We start from the raw sequence: 23414 nt of genomic DNA, 5'->3' as shown, positions 1-23414 counted from the left end.
AGCAGATATAATGCATTGATGTTTTTTTAAAAAAAGGTATTTTAAGTGACACTATTGTGCTTTTGGTTCCACATTACATTATTTGAAGCATTACAAAAGCCTGCAAACCTGTTTGAATAAAGACACTAGGAAAAAATGTGCTTGTTTGACTGATAAAAGTACTGTGGTCAATGTTCTGTCAATGCCAAACCTCTTGAATTGTAACAGAAGCTTCTGAATGTATGTACTATTTATTTAGAATATTCCAAACATAACTATAACAGACAAAATGCAGGAAGAAATAAGAAAGTCAAAAGAAAAAAACTCAGGAATATATTATTATTGCATTCCAACTTTATTATTTTTACAAATAGATAGTCCTTGGGTTACGACTACAATTGAGCCCAACATGTCAATTGCTAAGCAAGACAGTTGTTAAGTGAGTTTTGACCCATTTTACGATCTTTCTTGTTACAGTTATTAAGTGAATCATTGCAGTTGTTGACAACATGATTGTTAAGTGAATCTGTCTTCTTCATTGACTTTGCTTGTCAGTGATCATATGTCCCTGGTCACTGTAGCCATCATAAATACATGCCAGGTGCCATGCAACCAAATTTTGATCATGTGACCATGTGGAAGCTGTAACGGTCATAAGTGTGAAAAAGAGTCATATCACTTTTTTCAGTACATTGTAGCTTTGAATGGTCACTAAACGAATGTTTATAAGTCAAAGACCACCTATAACTCAAAATGACTAACAGAAACAATGCACCTTCCTCTTCCTATTTACAAATAGTTAGCAAGAAATTATAAATGATGGCTTGTAATATTCATCACTCACTGATTAGGCTTTTTTTTTGTAGTACTGTTTCCCTGAAAATAAGACCCGGACTTATTTTTATTTTTTTTGCCTCCAAAAGAGGCACCCGGTCTTATTTTTTGGGAGGGGATGTCTTTTCCACTTACCTCCGGCACCGACAGCCCCGCCCAGTCGGCCCACTTCTGCGGCCGAAGGAGCAATTTCATTCTGCAACTGAGACTGGAGTTCCGGCCTGCATTTCACAAAGGCCTTACCGGAAGGCTTCTGCAGCCGAGAACTGAGCTATGAATTGAATCCATAGCTTGGTTCTCAGCTGCAGTGGCCTTCCAGAAAGGCTTCTGACTGAGAAATGCAGGTCTGGGGATGCTGCAGAAGAAGTGGGCCAGCGAGGAGAGGCCTGGCTGCAAGGTAAATGGGTGGGGGCGTGCGTGGGGCAGCTCTACACTCCCACCCCCGCCCTAGCTTGATTTTAGGTGTGTGCCTCACCCCCAAATTAGGAGTTATTTTTGGGGTAGGACTTATATTAGGCTCACCCCCCAAAATCAAGCTAGGGCTTATTTTCGGGGTAGATCTTACTTTGGAGGAAACACAGTATATTGGTAGTAACGTGCTGTAGCTTAGTTTAGTGGTTAAAGGCAACAAGCTAGAAAGTGGGAGAGTATGAGTTCTAGTCCCACTTTAGGCATGAAAGCTGGCTGGATGACTTTACACTATCACTCTGTCTCAGTTCATGATGTCAGTCTCAAGCAACAGGTCAATAATTCAATTTCTTCATAAACAGTGGTTCAACATTTGATTACCCCCCCCCCCCCAAAGTGAATCTAGCATTTGCTCTGGAAGGCTACAATTAAAAAAAAATAGTTTAGGCTTTATCTGTCACTGCCAATATATTAAACAAAATGTGTAATAGCCATTACCCAAATGGTTATAAGTAAATTATAAATATTTACAATTTTATTATTTAATTTTTATATAAATTATAAACATGTCAATAAAGGAAAATAGAGTTTTACAGCAATTCTTTGTTCTTGCTGTTTTGGGAATATATTTTTGGTTAATATTAAGGAAAGTGAGAAATTTAAAAATATGTTTACAACGGTCTTCACTATCTTGCCTTTTTCCCCCCAGGATTCTGTCTGTGTACCTCCTTTTTATTTAGTTACTGAATTGATTATAAGTGGCTGCTCATCAGAAGATTGATTTTAAATAGCTGACATTTCATAAAATTATACACATAAAAACACAAAAAGGAACAAACCATTGTGTTTTACTGTATCAAGAAACTTTTTTAAAAAATAAGACCAGATATATTTCAATAATTTAGGGACATATGAAATATGATGGGACTAGAACAAAATTGCATAAGATAATCAAACAACATTACAAAACTTGAAAAATTCTGAATTAAATGCAATGCTTGAATTTTTTTAATCTTATGTCAGAAGACAGGAAAATTACAGTCAAAGTATTTGAAATGTTGTCATGCTGCCCCCTACTGAAGATACTTAATAAGTGAGTTCAGCTCATGGTAGTTGGGCTGTAATTATTCTGTAAATAAAAAAGTATTTTGTTGATTAAAAAAAGATCGTGCTGTATGACTATATCTAGTGGTGGGATTCAAATATGTGAACAACCAGTTCTTGGTGTGGATGCCACTTCCAGAAGTCCATTCTGGGCCTGGGCAACAAAAAATTAGTTACCAGTTCTGCCGAAGTGGTACGAACCGGCTGAATCCTACCACTGACTATATCCCTTGTGTATCATAAGCAAATAGTTAATGGAATTAAGTAAATATGTTCAGAAAGTAGAAAGAGAAGTTTTGGAGTAAGAAGATTCATCATTGAAACTTTCTAAAACAATGCAAACATATGTCAGGATGGATTTCTCAGATATAAAATACTACATTCTCTGTTGACTTCAGTTTTTTGGAGTTAACATTAGCTTTTTTATTTGAAAGAGTAATATTTAAGTAATAAAACTGTTTTTTTCATCTTTTATGTTTTCATGTTCTATGTATGTATATAATAGGGAATTTGGGATCTATTGACCCAAGACATCTCGTTCTGTATGATTTCTCAAAATGCTGCAGTTTGCTTTTGTCCCCCATCCCATATTTTCAGTTTCATCTATAAAAGGAATTATGATATTTGGTTTTTTTAATTAAAGAGTTAAAAGATAGTGTTATGAGCAAGCTTACAGATGTAGGTCTACTAGTATCAAGAAGGCTGTTTGTTAATACTATATACTGAATCCAGATTTATCCTTATAGTAGACCTCTGAAATAAGTGGAACATTAGTTAATAATGATTAAAGGTCATTGATTTAGTTGGTCTACTCAGTCTAATTTCAGCCCATTGTGTTCAAGATTTCTCTCTTCAATCCGATGATTCTCTGAACTAAAAGAAATGTAGAAGTCATACTTCTCACAATAGTTTTTTATGCACATGCTCATTCATGCAAATGCATTTTTCTCTAGTGTCCTGTAAATCTACATAGCTCTTATTCTTTCCTTATCTGTGTGTACATGCTAGGGATGTATATTGGCCACTGATAAATTATTTTTATATCAATATATGATAAAATGATAAAAGAATCATATGTTTGTCCATATTTTTTCTTAGTTTTTATTATTTGCCTGGTGGCACAATGATTAGAGTGCAGTATTGCAGGCAAACTCTGCCCATACTCTGGTGTTTGATCCTTATGCGGCTCAAGGTTGACCCAGCCTTCCACGTTTGGTAAAATGAGGACCCAGATTGTTGGGTGCAATATGCTAACATTGTAAACCGCTCAGAGAGTGTTGTAAAGCACTATGGAGCAGTATATAAGTCTAAGTGCTATTGCTATTTGCATAGGCTGTATCTTTGATTGAGAACTTGATAGAGTTTAATTTTTCTAAAAAAAAATATCTGACATTGTGTGGGTCATATTAATGTATTTTAAATCAGAACCACAGTTGCTATTGTAATATGAATGACAATTGTGGTTAAAATTTTCACTATTCATGAAACTCATTAATTACTTTACAGTATCTTTGTAAACCTAACCTATTTCTTAAGATTATCTTGATATAAAAGTGCTCTGCGATTGGAGAAAGGAGAGGATGAAAAAACTATCAACTTAGTAGAATAGAAAAGTGGAAGATTGACATGATGGCTAGAAAGTTGTGACTTTCAGGCAGAATTGAAAGAAATGGAATATGCTACAAATAGAAAAAATAACTGAGATTATGTCATGGCTAGGAAAGCCTTTGTACAACTTTGGATTATGCACCAGTTGCACCTTTCCTATATCAGGAATCCCTGCACTCAGTTACTCAAGCGCTGGTCATTTTATGCCTGGACTACTTTAATGTGCTCTACATGGCGCTACCCTTGAAGAGTATCCAGAAACTTTAGCTGATACAAAAAGCATTTGCATGGGCCCTTCTTGGAGTTCCTAAGGTGTCCCATGTCCTCTGAGTTGCACTAGCTGCCAGTTTGCTTCCGATTCCATTCAAGCTGTTGGTTATCATCTTTAAAGCCGTTCATGGCTTGGGTCCAGACTATCTGAGGAACCAGTTCACTCTGATGGGATTAGCTCACCCCACCCACACTGGTAGAACGGGCATGCTGCAGACCCTGTTGGCCAAGGAATTTAATTGGTCAAGTCCAGAAGAAGAACTCCGCCATCTGGAACATCATTCTTCCCAAGGCGAAATCTGTACCCACCCTTTTGGCCTTCTGGCTATGCCAACTAGTCTGGGTCCCCATAGGGGTGCGACATTTAAGAAATGGCTAATGGATAACAGCTCACCTCCTCCCTGTGTGCACTTTGCTCTCTCTCTCTCCATCCAGGTCAATTTAATTTTAACTGAATTTAATTTTTAAGATCCCTATTTATTATTGTAATATTTTTGTCAACTCTACAACGAACCTGGCTGCAGCTATTTTTTTTTTTTGTTCTAGGTTGCCACAAGAAGGGGAGGGGAGAAATGTTACTTCTGGTAGTCTAAACATAAACAACTCTTGTGGGAACCCAGGTCATTCCCATGCTGGAGAGAAGGAGAAGGTATTATGGTTCCGCTAGATGAGACCAATTAAAGCAGAACTCCGAGGCTTGAGTTTTACTCTAAGAACATGTTTATTGATTACAAAGTATTGGCACAGTCAAAAGTGAAACCAAGACTAAAGTTCCCTTCAAAAAATAACAGTATTACAAAGTTAAACTTCCCATCCTGTAGCCTATGCAATCAACTACGTTTCCCAATAAAATAGTTTGGTGGGCTTTCTAACATTAGGTTCAACCCCCCCCAACCAAGGGAACAGAAATGACCTTGGTTCCCAGGGGACAGAGAATTTAGGCTAGCATAAAACTTCCCATTCCTCCCCCCAATCTTGTGGCAACTAAAAACAAGCAAGATGGCTTCAGCCAGGTTTATTGCAGAGTTGACAGGAGGATCGTTGAGTCAGAAAGTCCGCCAAGGAGTTCTATTGGGTAGCATGAATTGGGAATTGTTACATTGTATTACTTTGATTCTTGGAGGGAATGTTTAGATCTGGTTTCACTTTTGAACGTGCCAATATTATCTATCCAATAAACATGTTCTTTGAGGATAAACATGTTCTTTCCTGCCTCAGAGTTCTGATTTATTTGGTCTTATTGATCGGAACCTTGACATTAAACCAGATCTCCTAGAGCCTTTTTCTATGGGGTCCTGAGCCCTGGTCGCCTACCCACTGCCTTTGGGAGGATGGCAAAGACTTAGGGAAGAATCTGGAATGGAGTTGAAAGAGAAAGTCTTGACATTTTTACAGTGTATTTTAATTATATGTCTGTAAGCCACTTAGAGTCACTTTCATGGAAATGAGCATCATACAATTTAATAAATAAATATATTTTAGAGGTAATAAAATATCTCTCAGTATAAGGCTATTCATATTATAAAATATGTTCAAAAGAGGTTTTTTTTTCAAATTACTTGTTTCTCTGTTGTAACAGCTTGGTTTTTATTGTTTAAATGTTTCAGGCTTTTGCCCTAAATATTTTTTGTACTTCTATAAAATGTAAGATTTCCCAAGATAGATTGATTGAAGAAATACAACTTGACTCCCAGCTACAGTAAAAATCACAAGTAAAAAACAGAAAAAAATAAATAAATACAAGGAACGAAAGATGGCAAACATTTGGCAACAGCAAGAAGTAAATCTATAGTACCCAATAGCTATTATAGTACCCTTGTTAAAGGCCTGGGCAAAGAGCCAGGACTTCAAGACCCTACAAAATGCCAGCAATCTGGGGACCACCTGGATCTCAGAAGAAACATTCCATTGGAGGCAGATGTTTGTTTTTAGATGATGCTCTTTGTGGTAAATAGGTACTCTTTTGTTTATTGTTTATTTAGTGTACAGCATATTACATAGACTGGCAATATATATTAACATTTCACCTAAATTAGTAAACCCCAATAAAATATAAATGTTAAAAAGTTCTATGTTCAAATACCAATGTCTAGGCCATCTAACCATTGAAGTGCAGCATTATTTCTATTAAAAAAAAATCAGATCCTGGACTGGTATATGCCCTCAGTTTACTGCTGGTCCACGATATAATCTGCAGTCAGTCCCAGTGAGGGGAGGATACTATGTGCCCCATTTATACGTAGAGTCCCAGCAAACGCCACCTGATGTGTGAATCCTATTCAGGATTTTCCACTGCTGACATGGCAGTTCAAAGCCTGGCACTGTTTTTGTAGGGTCATTTATATGTCTACCTTTGTCTTGGCATTCAGCAACCCATTTGGCTTTTCCATTGGGAATCAATATTAAAGTTGTTGTGCAGATGTTGTGCAAGTGCCGGGGGGGGGGCTTCCTGGATTTGAGTCTTCCAGCTGATAAATGAGGAAGGTTGGTATGCACTGATAGGAGTGAGTTGTTTATAATTTTTCTGTATTCTCTCACTAGTGCATCTTGCCTATCTTTGCAATGTCTATGCTATTGGTATTTATTGCTTTTGTATTCTATCTTTCACTTTAGGAATATAATGCAATGAATGGGGCTACATTTCACTCATGAGTACTCTACATTAGTCATTTAGTCCTTCTAGAAATATCCTTATGAGATAGATTAAGGTCAGGGAAGGTGATTGGTATAAAGTTACTTAGTGGGTTCCATGACTATGAAGATTTGAACTCAAAATCTGACACACTGATTTTGTTTAAAAAAAGTACTGACAGTAAATTTAGTACTAAGCTCTTTTTGTGGAACTAACATATTTTATGCACAAAAATAGAATTGTTTCGAATGAGCTGATTAAGTGCTAGCTAGAAATCTACCATTATAACCATTTTTATCAGAATATCATATACATGTACAATACTAATGGATATACATTACACACTGATACAATATACTGTATTTTATAGAAAGGGAAAGATAATGTTACTCCTGTAAAGAATTGTAAGTTTTGCAATCCAAATATAAATAAAGCCATATAAGTATTAAAATTCTATCTAGTCAAAATACAAAATAGGTTTCTATTTTGACGGGGATTAGATGGGAAGAAAAATAAGAGAGATGTATAAAGGATGATTGAAAGTCGTATATATTTGTGGTGAGATATAAAATAAATGACTATATGAATAGTTAAAAATAAAATATGATTCTAAATATTGTAAAATGCTCTTTCATTTCTCATTTGGACTCATAAAAACCAAGAAATTTGTATTTTGTCACATATTGAAAAGTCAAGGTGGGAAAATTTAAAAACAGTGACAATAATATATTTTTCCACTTCATCTGTGTTTAGATAATTTAAGGTCATCCATTGAAACACTGATTAAATTCTTTCAAATATTATTTACCTAGTAGAAATTTTATTCTGGAAATGATAAAGTACTTTTCTTAATTTGTTTCTTGCAGCAATTTTCTTATGCTAGATATATCTGTGGTTTATTAGGTCTAAGTACCATTTGTTTGGGTACATTTTAAAATTTAATATAATCTATTTATTTTCATGAATCAGTTAATCAGAATCTGTATTTGTGACTCTATAGATTCTGCTAATTTTAACTTTAGTAAATGCAGTCTATCATTAGTATAAGTTCTTGGTAAAATCAATTGTGTTTCCTAATTCTTGGTATGCACAAAATTTGTATTCTGTAATATAATTGTTATGATTTAGAGTAGCATTAAATAAATTTTTTGTCTTTCCCAACTCATAAGGGAGCAGATAATGTGTTAAATTTATTTTGAGGAATACAGTGGATATTGTCTCCATAACAATTTATTTCAGAGTTTTTCTGTTGAAATTATTGTTGAATGATCATATTTCAGCCTTTGATCTGTATATTGTTCAAATCTTATATTTTTTTAAAAAAATTGACAATTATTAACCATGGAAATGTGGCTATAATACTGGTTGCAGTCCTACTTACAGATACATGGAAATGTTCATGTTTTTCGACTGTTTGGAGCAGAGTTGTACATTCCATCTTCAGAACAGAATTTTGCATGTATTTAGTTTAGAGCGAAAATTCAGTTTATGTTTTCACAGTTGATTCCTTCAGTGCTAAATTTTAATCCTGTGTTACTTTCTGTTTCTCAGGAATTATGCCGTCAGCGTATGGCGGTGAAAACATCAGATTGTTCAGAGCCTCTACATGCTTCTCGTATTAATAGCATATCTTCACAGTTTAGTGATGGACCTATTCCAAGTCCTTCTACTCGAAGCAGTACTTCATCCTGGTGCGAAGAACCAGTCCAGTTTAACATGGACATCTCCACTGGTCACATAATACTGGTAAGGCATTGAAGCAGCATTAACCTTTTATTTGAATTTATTTGAACTATAGAAAGCACAGCGCTATATAAAATATAGCCAATCTGGATTTTTAAAGCAACAACATCAGCTAATTAAAAATATTTCTTTGACGTATTTATTCTGGTTTCTCTTCTTAATGTAATATTAATCTAATTTCTCTCGTGGGTGTTGTGGAATCTATAAATTGTAATAAAATCTGGTTCTTATTAGAGTAGATAAAACTTAATAAATAAATTTTAACTTTAAGGTTTAAACTCCTAAAATGTTTACTATTATTGCTTTCATCATTTTAACTTTAACATTTCTTTATTGGCAAGTTTTTATTTTTATTTTATTAAATGTATTCATAATGAATCCGGGCAGCTGCAGCCTGTGGTATATCGGATCTGCCCTTTCTCATGGAACAATGATGTCTAATTCCAGTCATGGATATACAGTATGTAGGGATAAGTGGTTATTAAAAAAATCTTCTGTACATATTTTGAAGCAGGGTTGAAAACAGAAGTCATTTTAAAAATATATAATAAAATATTGCAAGATAGTTTCAGATAGTCCCATAGAAAAGTTAGGGAATAGACTAAATGAATGAAATATGATTTGTACAAAGTCATATTTTGAAATATGAAAGAGTTCCAGGTTTAAGTCACATTGATAGCCCAAACATGCCTATTTATGTAATTGAATGAATACTATAATATTATGACACAAGTTCTCTATAATTATGAAAGAATTTTGCCAATGGAAACTCTTATAAAGAATCCAAAGAAACTCAGATCCTCTTGCATTACAAGAAATTTGTTATCTCTTTTTCATAAGCAACTGCTTTATTGGTCCAAACCTACTTTGGTCAATTTTTAAAATTATGAATTTGATTTAAAAGAAGCCAAACAAAGTTTCATCTTTTCTTGTTAAATAACTTCCACAATTTTTGTTTAAGGTGTATGCAGTATTCAAAACAGGCAAGGATACTTCAGATGTGGTATGGATACCCTTTTTGTATTTGCTGGCTGTTCCTTACAAAAGCTATGCCTTTTCCTGGGCTGCTTAACCTGATTCCTGAGGTGGTAGAAAAGTTTCCTGAACTTAATAATATTTCAGGATTCAATATATTTTCCATCAACAAAGGATTTGGAGGATACCAGTTGTTCATGAGTGCTATATCAACCCTGGACATGGACGCTGCATTTGTCTTTTGTCTCAGGGAAGATGCAACTGATTTGAAATTGGGAGACACTGAACTTTGCTCTATGAAATTCTGCAGTGTAAGTCCTTCTTTGCAGTAAGGAAAGGACATATATCGGTCCATTTCAAATGCTACATAGATACAGTTGGTTTTCAGAGGTCTCTTTGGGATTTTCTGAGAATCTGGAGGATAGTTCAATTTAGACTTTTGTTTAGTGGAATGAAAGACTAGGCATAAGTTGAGTAGGTCTGAAATGGACTTTTTACAAGTTCTGTCTTCAACCTACACAGTGGTGATTTGTGTTGCAGACAAGAAATATTTTGCTACTGTTATTGTGTCAATTTAAGGAAACAATATTTGTCAAAAATACTGCAAAATGGTTCTGAAGAATTTTTACAACATTTGACAGACAAAACTTTTCAAATCCAACATAAGCTTTACACCGGCTGGGCAGTGAATGGGGCATCTTGTAAAGTGATCTGGAATATTTTAAGTCTTTGAAATGAATAAGGCCCTCTGGGTGAGAATTCTCAGTTGGATCCCTGCCTCTCATGATTTGTTAATGATTCAGCAGCTTGAGTTTGAGCAGTAATCAATGCTTTTTTTAAAAAATGAAAGTGTATTTCTTCTATCTCTGAGGAAGGAGATAATGCATCCAATCTAGAAGCCTTTGCTCAAGCCAAGTGACTTGAACAATCTTCCTTTTCATAGAAATGTTGTAGGGAAAGTGGTGGGCACATAGTTGCAATGGATTTCAGAGTAAGTGGGTTATCTGAACCTTTATAAGTCACAATTCAGGACAGAAAGCAGCTTGGAAACGGTATTGGTCTCACTTGGGGATAACCTCCAGAAAAACCAAGTTTAGGGGAAATTACCCTCTGTTCCTCATTGAGTGCTAAGCAGTTTTTGATACTGTCAGCCTTGTTATCCTTCTGGCCTATCTCCAAAGCATTGAAGTAGGGTGAGAGTTCCTGAACAATCAGTTCCAGTTGGAAGTCAGGGGAAAAGGAAGAGAGAAGAGTTTTATCTGGTACCTCTGCTTTGGGGAATGACTCATATATTTCTTTGATATTCTCCTGTAATTTTTAATATTTTATTTATTTATTTGATTTTTATCCCATCTTTGTTACTTTGTAAGTAACTCAAGGCAGCAAACATATATAATACTTCTTCCTCCTGCTATTTCCCCCCCAACCCTGTGAGGTGGGTTGATCTAAAAGAGAGTGAATGGGAGAAGCTTACCTACCCGCACAATCTTTGGTAGAAATTTTGCCAATAAATATATAAATAAATATGCTTATGGTGTTAATATGTGATCAACATACAACTAATTTGGAAATGGAAATTTTACATATTTTTACATTTTTCTGATGAATTTAACATTAAGATGGTATCAGTTCGGTTGAGTGAACCTTGTTTTTTAGATTATCAAACAAATGTATTTTGCATTAAGTTGTTAGGATTCAGAAAAAGTAATTACCATAAATGATAATATATTTTGTGAATGCTAACTGGAAAGATGTGTGTGTCTGTGTGTGTCTGTGTAGAGGGAGGGAGGGCGGGAGGGAGAGAGAGGGGAGAGAGAGAGAGAGAGAGAGAGAGAGAGAGAGAGAGAGAGAGAGAGAGAGAGAGAATTAAACAAATATGATCATTAAATTTAAAATAAATATTCAGGAAAAAAGTGGTTTGCTCTCTATACATCTTTGAAAGATCAGCAAAACACCTGTTCTTATTAGAAACAGTAATAGCAATGTTTAAGGACATTTTTTTTCTTTTTTGAAACACCAGAAAAATATGTGGAAATGGAACTAAAGAAAGTCCTCAATTAACAATCATTCTTTCAATGACCATTTCAAGTTACGACAGTACTGAATGAATTTTAGTCACAGCCAGTTCTCAAAATTGTGACCATTGCATGGTGACCATTCTATGCTCATGTGATCAAAAAATGGCAGCTGTCCCACATTTACAATCATAGAATGTGTTTCAGCTTCTCCATTCTACCTATTTCCTCCAGGTGCTGGGCAAGGACTAATAGCCATCATCTTTGCCCAGGGAGCTTCTGCGAGCTCCATTTTCACGCCTCCTCCCTAGCTGGGTTTGGCAAGCTCCTTTCAACAGATGGGGGCCTGCTACTCTCCAATGTGCATTATAGGGTTGTGCCCTCACCCAGCATCTGGATTTTGGGCAAGCAGCAAGAAGAACATGATGAAGGTCAGCTGAAGAGTGAGGGGGGGCTGCAGAGATAGGCAACAGTGGTATGTTGAGTAGCTAAAAGGGCACAGACCTGGGCAGTTTATGGGTGGAGGACTTGAAGCTGAATCTTGGCTGCTAAAGGGGCCCAACTGGGAAAGAGGCAATAAGATGGAGTTCATGCAGGGGAGGAAAAGCATGAGGTCCTAATAATGGTATGATCCTCATCCAACAACAACTGGGACTACTAAAATTGTATCACTAAGCAGTGCAACCAAATAATATTTTATCTAACTACCTCTTTGCTTAGCAACAGATTTTTTTTATCCCAATGAGAGGTCATCATTGTATTTTATACAATGATCATCTTTCCTGCATTTAATGAAACATTTTTTTCTCTTGGTTTGGGGACAGCTAGATAGCTACAATATGTAATAGCCAATTTTTTCTGTTATGTATATTGATCCATTTTAGAAATCTGACATATATGCACATTCTGCCACCAATTTAATCCAGATATTAGTCTTTTGCAATCCCACATTATCCTAGGTTTTATGTATCTGCAGAGACTTCTTGCATCCATTCTAGCTGACTGTGAGGTGGAGATAAAAGCCTTTATTCTTTTCTTCCAGCAAAGAAAAAACAGCATGGGGAAGAAACTTGTTTATTTTTTTGCAGCTCTTTGGTTTTCCTTCAGAAAAATAGAATTTTCCTATGTATTTTAGGAAATTATCTGTTTATCAATAGAAACTTTTATTAATATCTTAATATTTTTGACAACCTGAAGGTTAAGTAAATCAGAAATCCTAAACAAATCCAATTGTAGGTAGACTGTTCAACATATTATGAGAAGACAGAATTCTGAGAAATGGAGATTGCTTTCTCTTTTCTGTATTTATCAGATGAAGGCGTATTTTTTATACTTTTTTACTACATTCAAGAATATGTACTGATTTTTACTTTACCTATTAAAGTGGCTTAGGTAAAAAGATATCTAGTCATAAATATACGTACAGGTAAAAATCCAGAATACATAAGTGTATTATGCTATTATTATTCATTCCTAACACAGGAATATATCCCATCATCATGATTTTCAATTTTTTTCTTCAAGTCAGGTACCATTTAGTGTTTGCTTGGACCATAGCTTTGGTCTCTTCCCCTTTTCATTTTTTAATTGAATTTAATATATCTGGCTATATTTTTCTTGCATTTTTATAGGAACTTCCTTTTTCCTAGAAATATAATATTAAAATAGATTGTCATTGTAAACCTCTTCAGTAATTTATCTTCTTATTAATGAGTGTCTCCATTCTTTATCTCTTTCTATTTACCTTCCCACCCTTTTGTCAGTATTTTCCACTTTTCAAAGTAAACATTGTTTTCAGTCCTTTTGGACTGTTCTTGTTTTTCCAAATTTCTTAGAGAGTTATTTATGGTAAAGTTGTTGGGTTTATAATATCTACAAACCTCAAGCTTGCTTAAAATATGATGATACATTTCTTTTATAGAGAGCTGTTGTTTTGATTGTAGGTAAATTAATTAGAAATAGAGGAAATTATTGTAACAATATACAACCACAATACTTTAGTAAACTAAGAAAAATATGATTGAAAACATAATGGAGAAATTCTGATTTCAATTTTTAAAATCCTTCAGCTTACAAATACTTTCTTACATATACAGACCCACAGATAAACAATGCGACACTATTGGATCTTTGCTGACAATGGACCAAAAAATAATATCATGGATGCTAAACACATAGTCTTCAAAATCCAGCCTTAAATCCAGCCCAGATCTTTAAAGACTTCTGCTAGCATTTCAAATTGATTTTTTTAAGAATAGATAGAATACTACTTTCACTTGTTTTGCCAATACTTTAGTAGCCAGATTTTGCATCAGTTGTAAACTCTGGATCATTCTAAAGGCAGTCCCAGTGCACTTATTTAGATTGCTGAATGATGATGGACTACTGAGACCAAATTCAACTTTTCTAGATAGAATAGCATTGGCAAACTAAGTGGTAAAATCTGCTGGCTATCGTCTTAAGGCAACTTCTGTTAGGTGCATAGTTCATAATTTAGAACAGGCATGTCAAACTCGCGACGTCACATGACGTCGCACGATGTATCGTGACTTTTTCCCCATTGCCGGCAATGGGGTGGGCATGGTTTTGGTGTGATGCATCCGGCCCCTGGGCCAGCAGTTTGACATGCCTGATTTAGAAAATACATACCCTCAATCAAAAAAGGTTATATATTACTTCATACAGAACTGCAAAATTCCCTTAAATTTCAGATTCAGCCTTATCCAAACTGATTCAAAAGTTCCACATCCTTCTTACAATAAAATGTCAAAGCTGAGTGGTTAAATTGGGTATTTTCAGAATACTAGTGATACTCTCATTTTTTTATAATCTCACTGATGTTGATACTGAAATATTGAAAAGAACAAGTGATAGATGAGAGTTATGTAAACCTGATTGGTTAAAGAAGACCTTGAATATACAGTAGAGATAATCCCTAACTTAAAAATTAGTATTTGATTTTCATGTTTCTACTACAGCTTATTTGGTTTGTTAAGCATCATGTATGATCTAGTCATTACAGTTTGCATAGTTAGTAAATTATGATTCTCCATAAACTTTGTCCAATGTATGCTTCCTTTTTTGGAGTCGTATTTCGAAACCTTCTAAATCTGGGAAGTTGTAATGGAAACCACATTAATACAATGCTTGCTCAGGGGCATAGCTGCCATTGTGCCCTGGCATGTATGGACAAACCTAAATTCTTTGACTTTTTCTAAGCAGTTAAAATGTGCGCAAATACAGTGTCTTTTTCACAGAATTTTGAGTTGTTCGGTCTGGAGGTTCGGTTGTTTATCCAATCTGACTGACATACAGGCTATTATAGTTTATTGAGAAAACTGGTTTAAAAGAAGATATGGCTTGGTATGATGTGTTGACTGGACTACTGAATGTGTTATACTAATAAAAACTGTAGGAAATCCTATTGGTATATTAGGAAGATTCTGAAAAGCAGAGTGTAATCCAGAATTCTATGTCAGAAGGGCAGTTATAAAAATGAACAAAATGTTGTCAGTACGCAGGCTATGCTATAGAAAGAAGGGACATAGTTTTTCCTTTGAAAAGTTATTTGCTTTGCTATGCGTCAGACTGCAAAGTTGTTCTTCGAACCAAAAATAAATGTAGTAATCTATGCATACATACTGTGTATTTCTATTTTCCCTCAGCTTAACATTCCATCCATATGATGGATTAATGATCAATGAAAACTCAGATTATAACCTCAATGTTTTTATGTTTGTATAGTACAAATAAAAGACAAAGAGAACTAAACTGTTAATTTCTTTGATAAGATATATTAGGTTACTAATTATATGATCTATGGTTATATTATTATTATGTATAAATAATCTGTTCTATATTATTTTATCTATAAAGGAGAATATTTGTAGCTCAAGGTTGAAATGAAGGGTCTTTAGTGCTCTTTGAGCTTAGTTGTTTTCTTGCAGACATTTCATTACCAAAACCTAGATAGCAGCATCAGTGCTAGCACAAAACAACCAAGCTCAAAAGCACCAAGGACCCTTCATTATTGAATCTCCTGGTCACTGCCATTGAGGACAAAGCATGCTTCTTAAGCACATATGAAGGCTCTCCCCTGTGAAGATGTGGGTAAGAGTTTTTGGAGATAGTGAAAGATCTGAGTATAACTTGATCTGAGTATAGTACAGTTGAAATATCTATTTATCTGCAAGTTAAAAATGATGTTAATCTAACTCCAATCCTTGCCTAAACTTTCCAGCTTAGACAGATACTGCCTGCGGCAGTTAAGTGTTTCAGAATTAAAGCACCAAGTCTTTTGCTATATGATGCACAGTGCAATGCATATAAATACATTGTTGCATTAGAATCAGTCCTGTTGAAATTTTTGAAATTTTTGGCAGCACTTGTGGAGGTGGCCCCTCTGTGTATTGGTTGCTTTTTGCTGCTGTCATCTCTCCATCCATGAACTTTTTTATTTGGTGGAGGTTTGTCAGCAGCTGTGTTGGAGGAGTGGTTGGGGAGCCTTGGTTGGCTACTGGGCCAGGTAGGTTGTTGTTTTTATGACCAAAGGTGGTAGAAAAGCATTTCTTGTGGCTGGTCAGCAATGCTAAGGGATTCCAGTTACATGCAGATGATGGAGCTCTTCTGTCCACTGTGACGTTGTATCTGATGGTTGCTGCTGGGGCAGGACCCCGGCAGCTCTCCAATGAGAGGCCAGCCAAGACATTGGGACTCTGTAGTAGTGGCTAGGCGGGGGTAGTGGCAGGTTATTGTGGATTCCATCTCCCTATGGAGTCCATTTTGCCTTTCCTTTTGCCAGAGAGGAAAAAGATGATACAGCATTAGTGATCACTTCTGTGTGGATTCCATCTATTGGCTAGGTTGCCTGTTACTTTGGATTTCCCATTGAAACTATTCTGAGAGTCAGAGGAGGGAACTAGTGGCTTAGGCATAAATAGAAAGGATGGCTTGGACTAGTTGGTGAAAATGTCAGGGGCGTGATGTCTATGAATGGGAGTATGTTTGTGAGTTTGTTTGTGGGTGGAATGGGGGAGGTGGTCACTGGGTATCCTGATAATGCTGAGAGCTAAAGTGCCTTCCTAGAATGGAGTTAATGGGAAGTTCCCAGCCTTAGGAATTGTGGGCCCTGGATTGGGGAATAGTGCTGCCATTGGCGATTGGCCATGAGCCAAAGTATTATAGTAGTGATCAGCATGGGAAGATATAGTGAGAGATAGAGACGGAGCCATTCTCAAGGAATGTGGGACCGATGTCCTATACTGGTTTCACATTCCACCTCCCTGGTCTCAACCCCTGTACCCAGTTAGCAAACCTTTAGGGGACTTGTATTTTGGATGCTGCTTCTAAATGCCAGGTCACTCAGTAATAAGACCTCACTCATTTGCAGTTTAATCACTGATGAAAGAGCTGACTTGGCATGTATTACTGAGACCTGACTGGGTCCAGAAAGGGGAGTGGCCCTTTCACTGATATATCCAGTGATATATCCATATATATATTCAGTGATATATTTTAGGTGTGGTATCAGGAACCCCAAGACAGCGGTGGAGGTGTGGTGATAGTTATTCAGGGCTATCTTATGGCTTTCAGGGATTTATGGGTGCTGCATCACAAGTTACTGGCTATAAGACCTTGTTCACTAAGTTGGGCTTTTGGGATAAATTACAATTGTTGCTGTTCTACCAGCCTCAATACTACATATCAATCTCCCTGCCTGAACTCCTTGACTCCATTTCTGGGTTGGCAGTGGCACTTATGGTCTTGGGTAACTTTAATCTGCCTTCTCTAGCAGTAGAATCTGAGGTGGCTCAGGAGATCATGGTAACCGTGACACTCATGGACCTATTCCAAATTTTTCAGAGTCTGACATGGAAACAGTGGTCACACACTGGATCTGGTGTTCCTGTCAGAGGCTATGTGATCTGAAATCGGGGGAGTTCTTGGTGTCTCCCTTGTCATGGTCATATCACCCTCTGATTACCATGGAATTCTCTAACATCACTGCAGGGAAGCTAGACCCTTTAGATTGGTTTCCCATTGGTAGCTGACAGGCTCAGCTGTCTTTCAGGGGCTGTTCCTGTCCATCTGAAGCCTACTTGGAGTAGGAGTCAGCTGAGAGTTTGGATTGGATCACACTTTGCGATCTCTCCCCTCTTATGGATCCTGTCACTCCCCATGATTCATGGAAGAGTTAAAGGAGATGAAATAGAAGTGCTGTCTACAGCATTGTTAGCATTCAATAGGGGACAAACTTAACAGAATACAGATTAGAGCCACTATTAAAGCTTATCTTTAGCAGTAATCCTCAGGACTACTCTGCCCTTATTACATCTGTGGATAGCCATTCAACATGTCCCCTTTTGATTAGAGAAGGATCAGAGAACCCCATTCTGGGGCATACAGAATAATTTGTTCAACATCTGTCAGACAAAGTCCCTTGAAATCACTCATAGTTGGCCACTGGCTTTGTTGACCATTCCAATCTCCCAAGCCTCTTGATCCTGCCACCCTGTTTTCATATCCCTGCCAGGTTTGTTGCCCTGCACTCACTGGCCCTTTCATCCTTATCATCCCCAGTTGACCTTTGCTGTCTTATCCTTCTGCTTCTTGGGGCTTTCTTTTGAAGTTTTGGGAGACTTCCAAGGTAAGCAGAGGGCTGCATATGGGCAGGGCAGCAAACCCAACAGAGATGGCAGGGCCAGTGAGCCCAGGGAGGCAAGTCCAGCAGGGACAGTGGAGTGCAAGAGAGCCAAAATGGCAGAGATTGGGAGGGGACATAGGTGGGAGGGAGAGTTGAAGAGGGGGATACCTTACCAAGACTCGGGGCTGGGAGGAACCAAGCAAGAGTGAGTTGGATCAGGGTGGATCCTCGACTAACATCTGGTGGGATTTGGCTAACAATGGCAACTGGGGTTGCCAGGATTGCTATTGATAACAGCTATTGCTATTGCTTATTGATATGATGTCGCATTTTATGACCATATCACTTAGCAAGACAAATTCTGATCTAGTTGCCAATTGCCTTGTAACTCAAGACTATTCTACTTGATAATTAGCAATTATAAATAAACTAACAGATCTTTAAAGGAAATGGAAATATACACAATATACACAAATACATTAAAACTTTCACTTACTTTCTTTTACCAGTAAGTCAAAAAGATCTTTAAATTATCTAGATGGAAAGCGATCCAGTTTGAATTGAGATGAGAACACCTTGAAGGAAAATAACTTTTAAACATAAATATAAATTGCCGATGTAGTGCAATTTTGTATATATATACTAAAAGGGGTGTTGTCTTACCTGAACGCCTTTTCTCAGCATGGAGATGGATAATCCACCAATGGGTTTAGACTGTATTCCTGCCCAATCAGATCAAGTCAGCCAAAGTTGCCACGCCCATCCTGGATCCTAGATCCCAGTCTTGACGCGAGCATAGCCATTGACTGACTGCAAGACGTTGTGGCTCATTAACTAAAACTAAGCCTAGACCTAATGACCTGCAGGGTGGGAGTGGATTATCCATCTCCGTGCTGAGAAAAGGCGTTCAGGTAAGACAACGCCCCTTCTCCAGCACTGGAGATGGATAATCCACCAATGGGACATACCAAAGCCTACTGTCCCTGAGGGTGGGAAGTAGACCAGTCCGGTGTGGCACTTTGATGTACAACCTGTTGGAGGACCCTCTTACCGAAGGAAGCCTCCGCCGAGGCAAACGTATCGATCTTGTAGTGCCGAATAAATGGAGATGGTGAAGACCATGTGGCCGCTCTGCATATGTCTTCAATGGACGCCTGAGTGGCCCAGGCCGCAGACGTAGATGCACTCCATGTAGAGTGTGCTGTAACCCGTCATGGAACTGGCAAGGACTCAGCTTGATAAGCCCCGGCAATGCACGCCCTAATCCACCTGCCAATTGTGGATGAGGAGACTTTCCGACCCCTGGAGGAAGGGTGAAAGGATACAAAGAGGGCCTCTGATTTGCGGAATTCCGCTGTCCGGGAAATATAGCATTGGAGCGCCCTGCGGACATCCAGGCTATGCCACTGCCGTTCCAGAGCATGCAACGGGTTAGGGCAAAAATCCGGGAGTACTATTTCCTGGGACCTGTGGAATAGGGAATTGACCTTTGGAAGGAAAGTGGGGCCAAGGCGAAGGATCACACGATCCGTGTGGAAAACGCATAGGTCATTGCGGGTTGAGAGCGCTGCCAATTCGGAAATACGTCGTGCCGACGTGATTGCCACCAAGAAGGCCACCTTGTGGGACAGGTAGCGAGCATCGCATGACCTAAGGGGTTCAAAGGGCGACCTGGTCAGAGCCCGAAGCACCCGTGGTAACTCCCATGAAGGGTACCTGTGTACTGTAGGGAGTCTGGTATTTGCTGCCCCCTTAAGGAAAGAGCGAAGCAAGGGGTGATGACCCAATGACCCCACGGAGTCACAGGTGAGGACAGTGGAAAGAGCAGCTATCTGCCTGCCCAATGTGTTCGGGGCCAAGCCCCTCTCCAGACCCTCTAACAGGTATTCCAGAATATGGGGAATGGTGAGCTCCGAAAGTGACAAGTGACGACCGGAGCACCAGGAGCGAAAGTTCTTCCATGTAGCCTCGTAAATACAACTTGTAGAAGGACGACGGGATGCCTGGATTATTTCAATGACCCCTGGTAAACAAAACTGTTGTGACAAGAATGAGCGCTCAAGTGCCAGACGGCTAACTGGAGCCATTGGGGATCCGGATGGAGAATGGTCCCCTGGCTGAGCGATACCTGGTCCGGAGGAATCCGCCATGGATCTGCAATGGCGAGGCTCATTAGATCGGCGAACCAAGGCCTCCTTGGCCAATAAGGAGCCACCAGGAGTATCTCCGCTCGCTCCTGGAGAAATTTGCATATTACCGCCAGGAGAAGAGGGAGAGGTGGGAAGGCATAAAGCAGACCCTGAGACCATGGACTCCGAAGCGCATCTGCCTGTTCCGCCCCTGGAGATGGGAATCGGGAGAAGAAGCCAGGCAGCTGGGCGTTGTTCGCGGACACAAAGAGGTTCAACAGCGGTAGGCCGAAACGGTGACAGATTTCTTTGAAGACCCTTGGATGGAGGCGCCATTCTGAGTGATCTACTGTCGCCCTGCTCAGAATGTCGGCCTGAGTGTTCTCCTTCCCTGAAATATGATCGGCTTTGATGGAAGCCAGATTGTGTTCTGCCCAGGATCCCAGTAAGAGCGACTTGGTCAGCAGAGCCCGAGATCACAGCACAGCCAGAGCCCCCCTGTCGGTTTACATGAGCCTAGGCAGTCACGTTGTCCGTGAGGACCAGTACGTGGCGCCGTCTTACCAGGCTGTGAAAGTGGCGGAGGGCTAGATGGATGGCACGTAGTTCCAGCCAATTTATGTCGTGCCGAAGGTCTGAATGGGACCAACGGCCCTGAGCCCACAGCAATCAAAGGTGCACACCCCAGCCGAACAGGCTGGTGTCGGTCGTTAGCAGTATCCGATCTGAGTCCTTGAAAAACAACCCTCTGAGTATGGCGGGTGATATCCACCACATGAGTGAGTGTGGTACCTGAGGTGGGAGTCTCACCCTTTGATAAGAGGCACTGAGGTTCTGCCTCTGGAAAGGTAGTAGGAACCACTGCAGTTCCCTGGAGTGGAGCCTGGACCACGAGACGATTGCTATGGCCGAGATCATCTGCCCTAACAATTTGGAGAGGCTGATAGAGATACTGTTCGGCCCCTGCGTACTTGGAGGACTGACTCTCTTATGTTGTCCCGGCATTCTTGAGACAAATACACCCGGCACTCCACCGTGTCTATGATGGCCCCGAGGTGTAATAATCTTGTTGTGGGAACCATGTGGCTCTTGGGGAAATTCACCCAGAACCCGTGATCCTGCAGCAGCCTGACCACCAGTTCGAGATCTGCCCTGGTGGACTGGATGGACAATGACTGGATCAGAATGTCGTCCAGGTAACATTGGACTCTGACTGGTACCATCCTTAAGTGAGCTGCCAGGACCGCAGGATCTTGGTAAACACCCTGGGAGCCGATGAGAGGCCAAAAGGTAGTGCCCTGTACTGAAAATGACAACCCTTGTGAGCAAATTGTAGGAATTGGCGGTGGGCGAGAGAGATGGGGATATGAAGGTATGCTTCCGTGAGGTTGATGGACGGCAGGAAGTCCCCTTTTCTCACGCTTCCCAAGATGGAACGGAGCGTTTGCATCTTGAATTTGCGGTATACAAGATGATAATTCAAGACTTTGAGATCTAAAATGGCTCTCCATCCCCCCGACGTCTTGAGAACGACAAAGAGGATGGAATAAAATCCCCGACCTCTCTGGTCCGCCAGCACCGGTTCTATGGCCCGTATGTCTAAAAGATGTTGGACGGCTTCGTCCATCAGTCTTTTCTTTGCTTGATTTCGGGGGTATGGACAAGAGAGAAATCAATTTGGAGGATCGGAGATGAACTCCAGGTAAAGGCCGTGACGTACAGTGTTGAGCACCCATGCGTCCGTGGTGGTTGCCTCCCATTGGTGGGCAAAAAGAGATAGTCTGCCCCCTATGGGAGGGACCGTCGGGGAGTCATCTGGAATGGCGGAATGGACGGCCGTTCCCTTGAAAGGGCCGTTTCCCCTGAAATTGTTGTCTAGATCTGGCTGTCTGTCTGTCAGACTGTCTCTCCTGCCTGTCCTGTCTGGCCAGGAAGGGGCGGAAGGGTTGGGAATAGTTGTACCTAGCCCCAGCACGAAAGGACTGTGTACGAGGGTAGTAATTTGAACGTTTATCCAATTTTTTAAGTAGGTGATTAAGGACTTTGCACTTGTCCTTATTCTCAGTGAGATAAGGATTCAAAGCGTCTCCAAACAGTTTACCTCCCTGGTATGGAGCAGCTGACAGACGCCACTTAGACTTGGCATTGGCGTGCCAGTGCTTCAACCAAAGCATACGGCGATCAGTGACGCTGGATGCCATAGCCCTGGAAGCGAACCTGGCGGCTTGGAGAGTGGCATCTGATGCATACTTGATTGCTGCCACCATCTTGCTAAGATCCTGGTGGGAGCGGATATCATCTGCTGGGGTACGGGCCTGGAGCTGCTTGAGCCAGCGATGGGCAGATCTATTAAAGAAGGATGCGGAGGTGGCCGCCCTAATCGCCCATGCTGTCGCTTGGTGCGTCCTATGATAGGCGAGTTCACACTTACGGTCCTCCGCTTTGAGGGCTTCGGAGACATCTCCGGGGATGGTGGTGGGAGATACTAAGGGGCCTAAAGGTTCGTCCACCGCGGGTACTTCCAGGGCCTCCTCCAGATCCTTAGCTACGTTGTAAAGTTTTTTTTATCAGTAGCACCTGGGAGGGGAAGGGAAGCCAGGAACATGGGGGGACAAGGGATGCGGTGTTGAGTTGCCACCGGTTCGGTGAAGTTAGGATCTGCCTCCGAGTCAGGGGAGACAGTGGCCATTGTCGAGGAAGGTTCAGGCCCGAGATGGGCTGTGGATGTGGCCTTGCAGAGCAGAGTAACAAAGGAGGAAGGATTGAACAGACCGCTAAATGAAGGAGCTTCGGGAGGAGGTTCCTCCTCCTCAGACATGGGAATCCCTTGTTCAATGTCCTGGTCGTGAAAGGACAAACCCTCAGAACATGTGGACCCAGATGGGGAGGAAGGTGCGTAATAAGTTTCGGCAACCAAATGATGGATAGGAAGGGGGGCAGTAGCCACTGGTCTGGGAGTTAGCATTCTGGCGTCAAGAGCGCGGTCTACTGCTTGCGCAATCAGCAAGGCCAGGTGATCCTCTGAGGGGAGGGTGACAGGTTCGCTAGGCCGAAGTCCGGCCGCAGTGGGAGTG

At 39.8% G+C, this 23414-nt stretch overlaps 1 protein-coding gene across 1 annotated transcript in view; it reads left to right on the top strand.

The window, feature by feature from the left end:
• PTPRN2 (protein tyrosine phosphatase receptor type N2) overlaps positions 1-23414 on the top strand; it is a 519027-nt gene that overhangs the window by 392206 nt on the left and 103407 nt on the right. Inside the window, exon 11 of the mRNA XM_029284276.1 lies at positions 8387-8581. Within this exon, the coding sequence (XP_029140109.1) occupies positions 8387-8581 (195 nt within the window). The remainder of the gene's footprint in view (positions 1-8386; positions 8582-23414) is intronic.

This window comes from Protobothrops mucrosquamatus, unplaced genomic scaffold (genome assembly GCF_001527695.2).
Source record: "Protobothrops mucrosquamatus isolate PMUCROS unplaced genomic scaffold, P.Mucros_1.0 scaffold482, whole genome shotgun sequence".
NCBI lineage: Eukaryota > Metazoa > Chordata > Lepidosauria > Squamata > Viperidae > Protobothrops > Protobothrops mucrosquamatus.
This window is presented reverse-complemented; position numbering and strand designations above follow the sequence as displayed.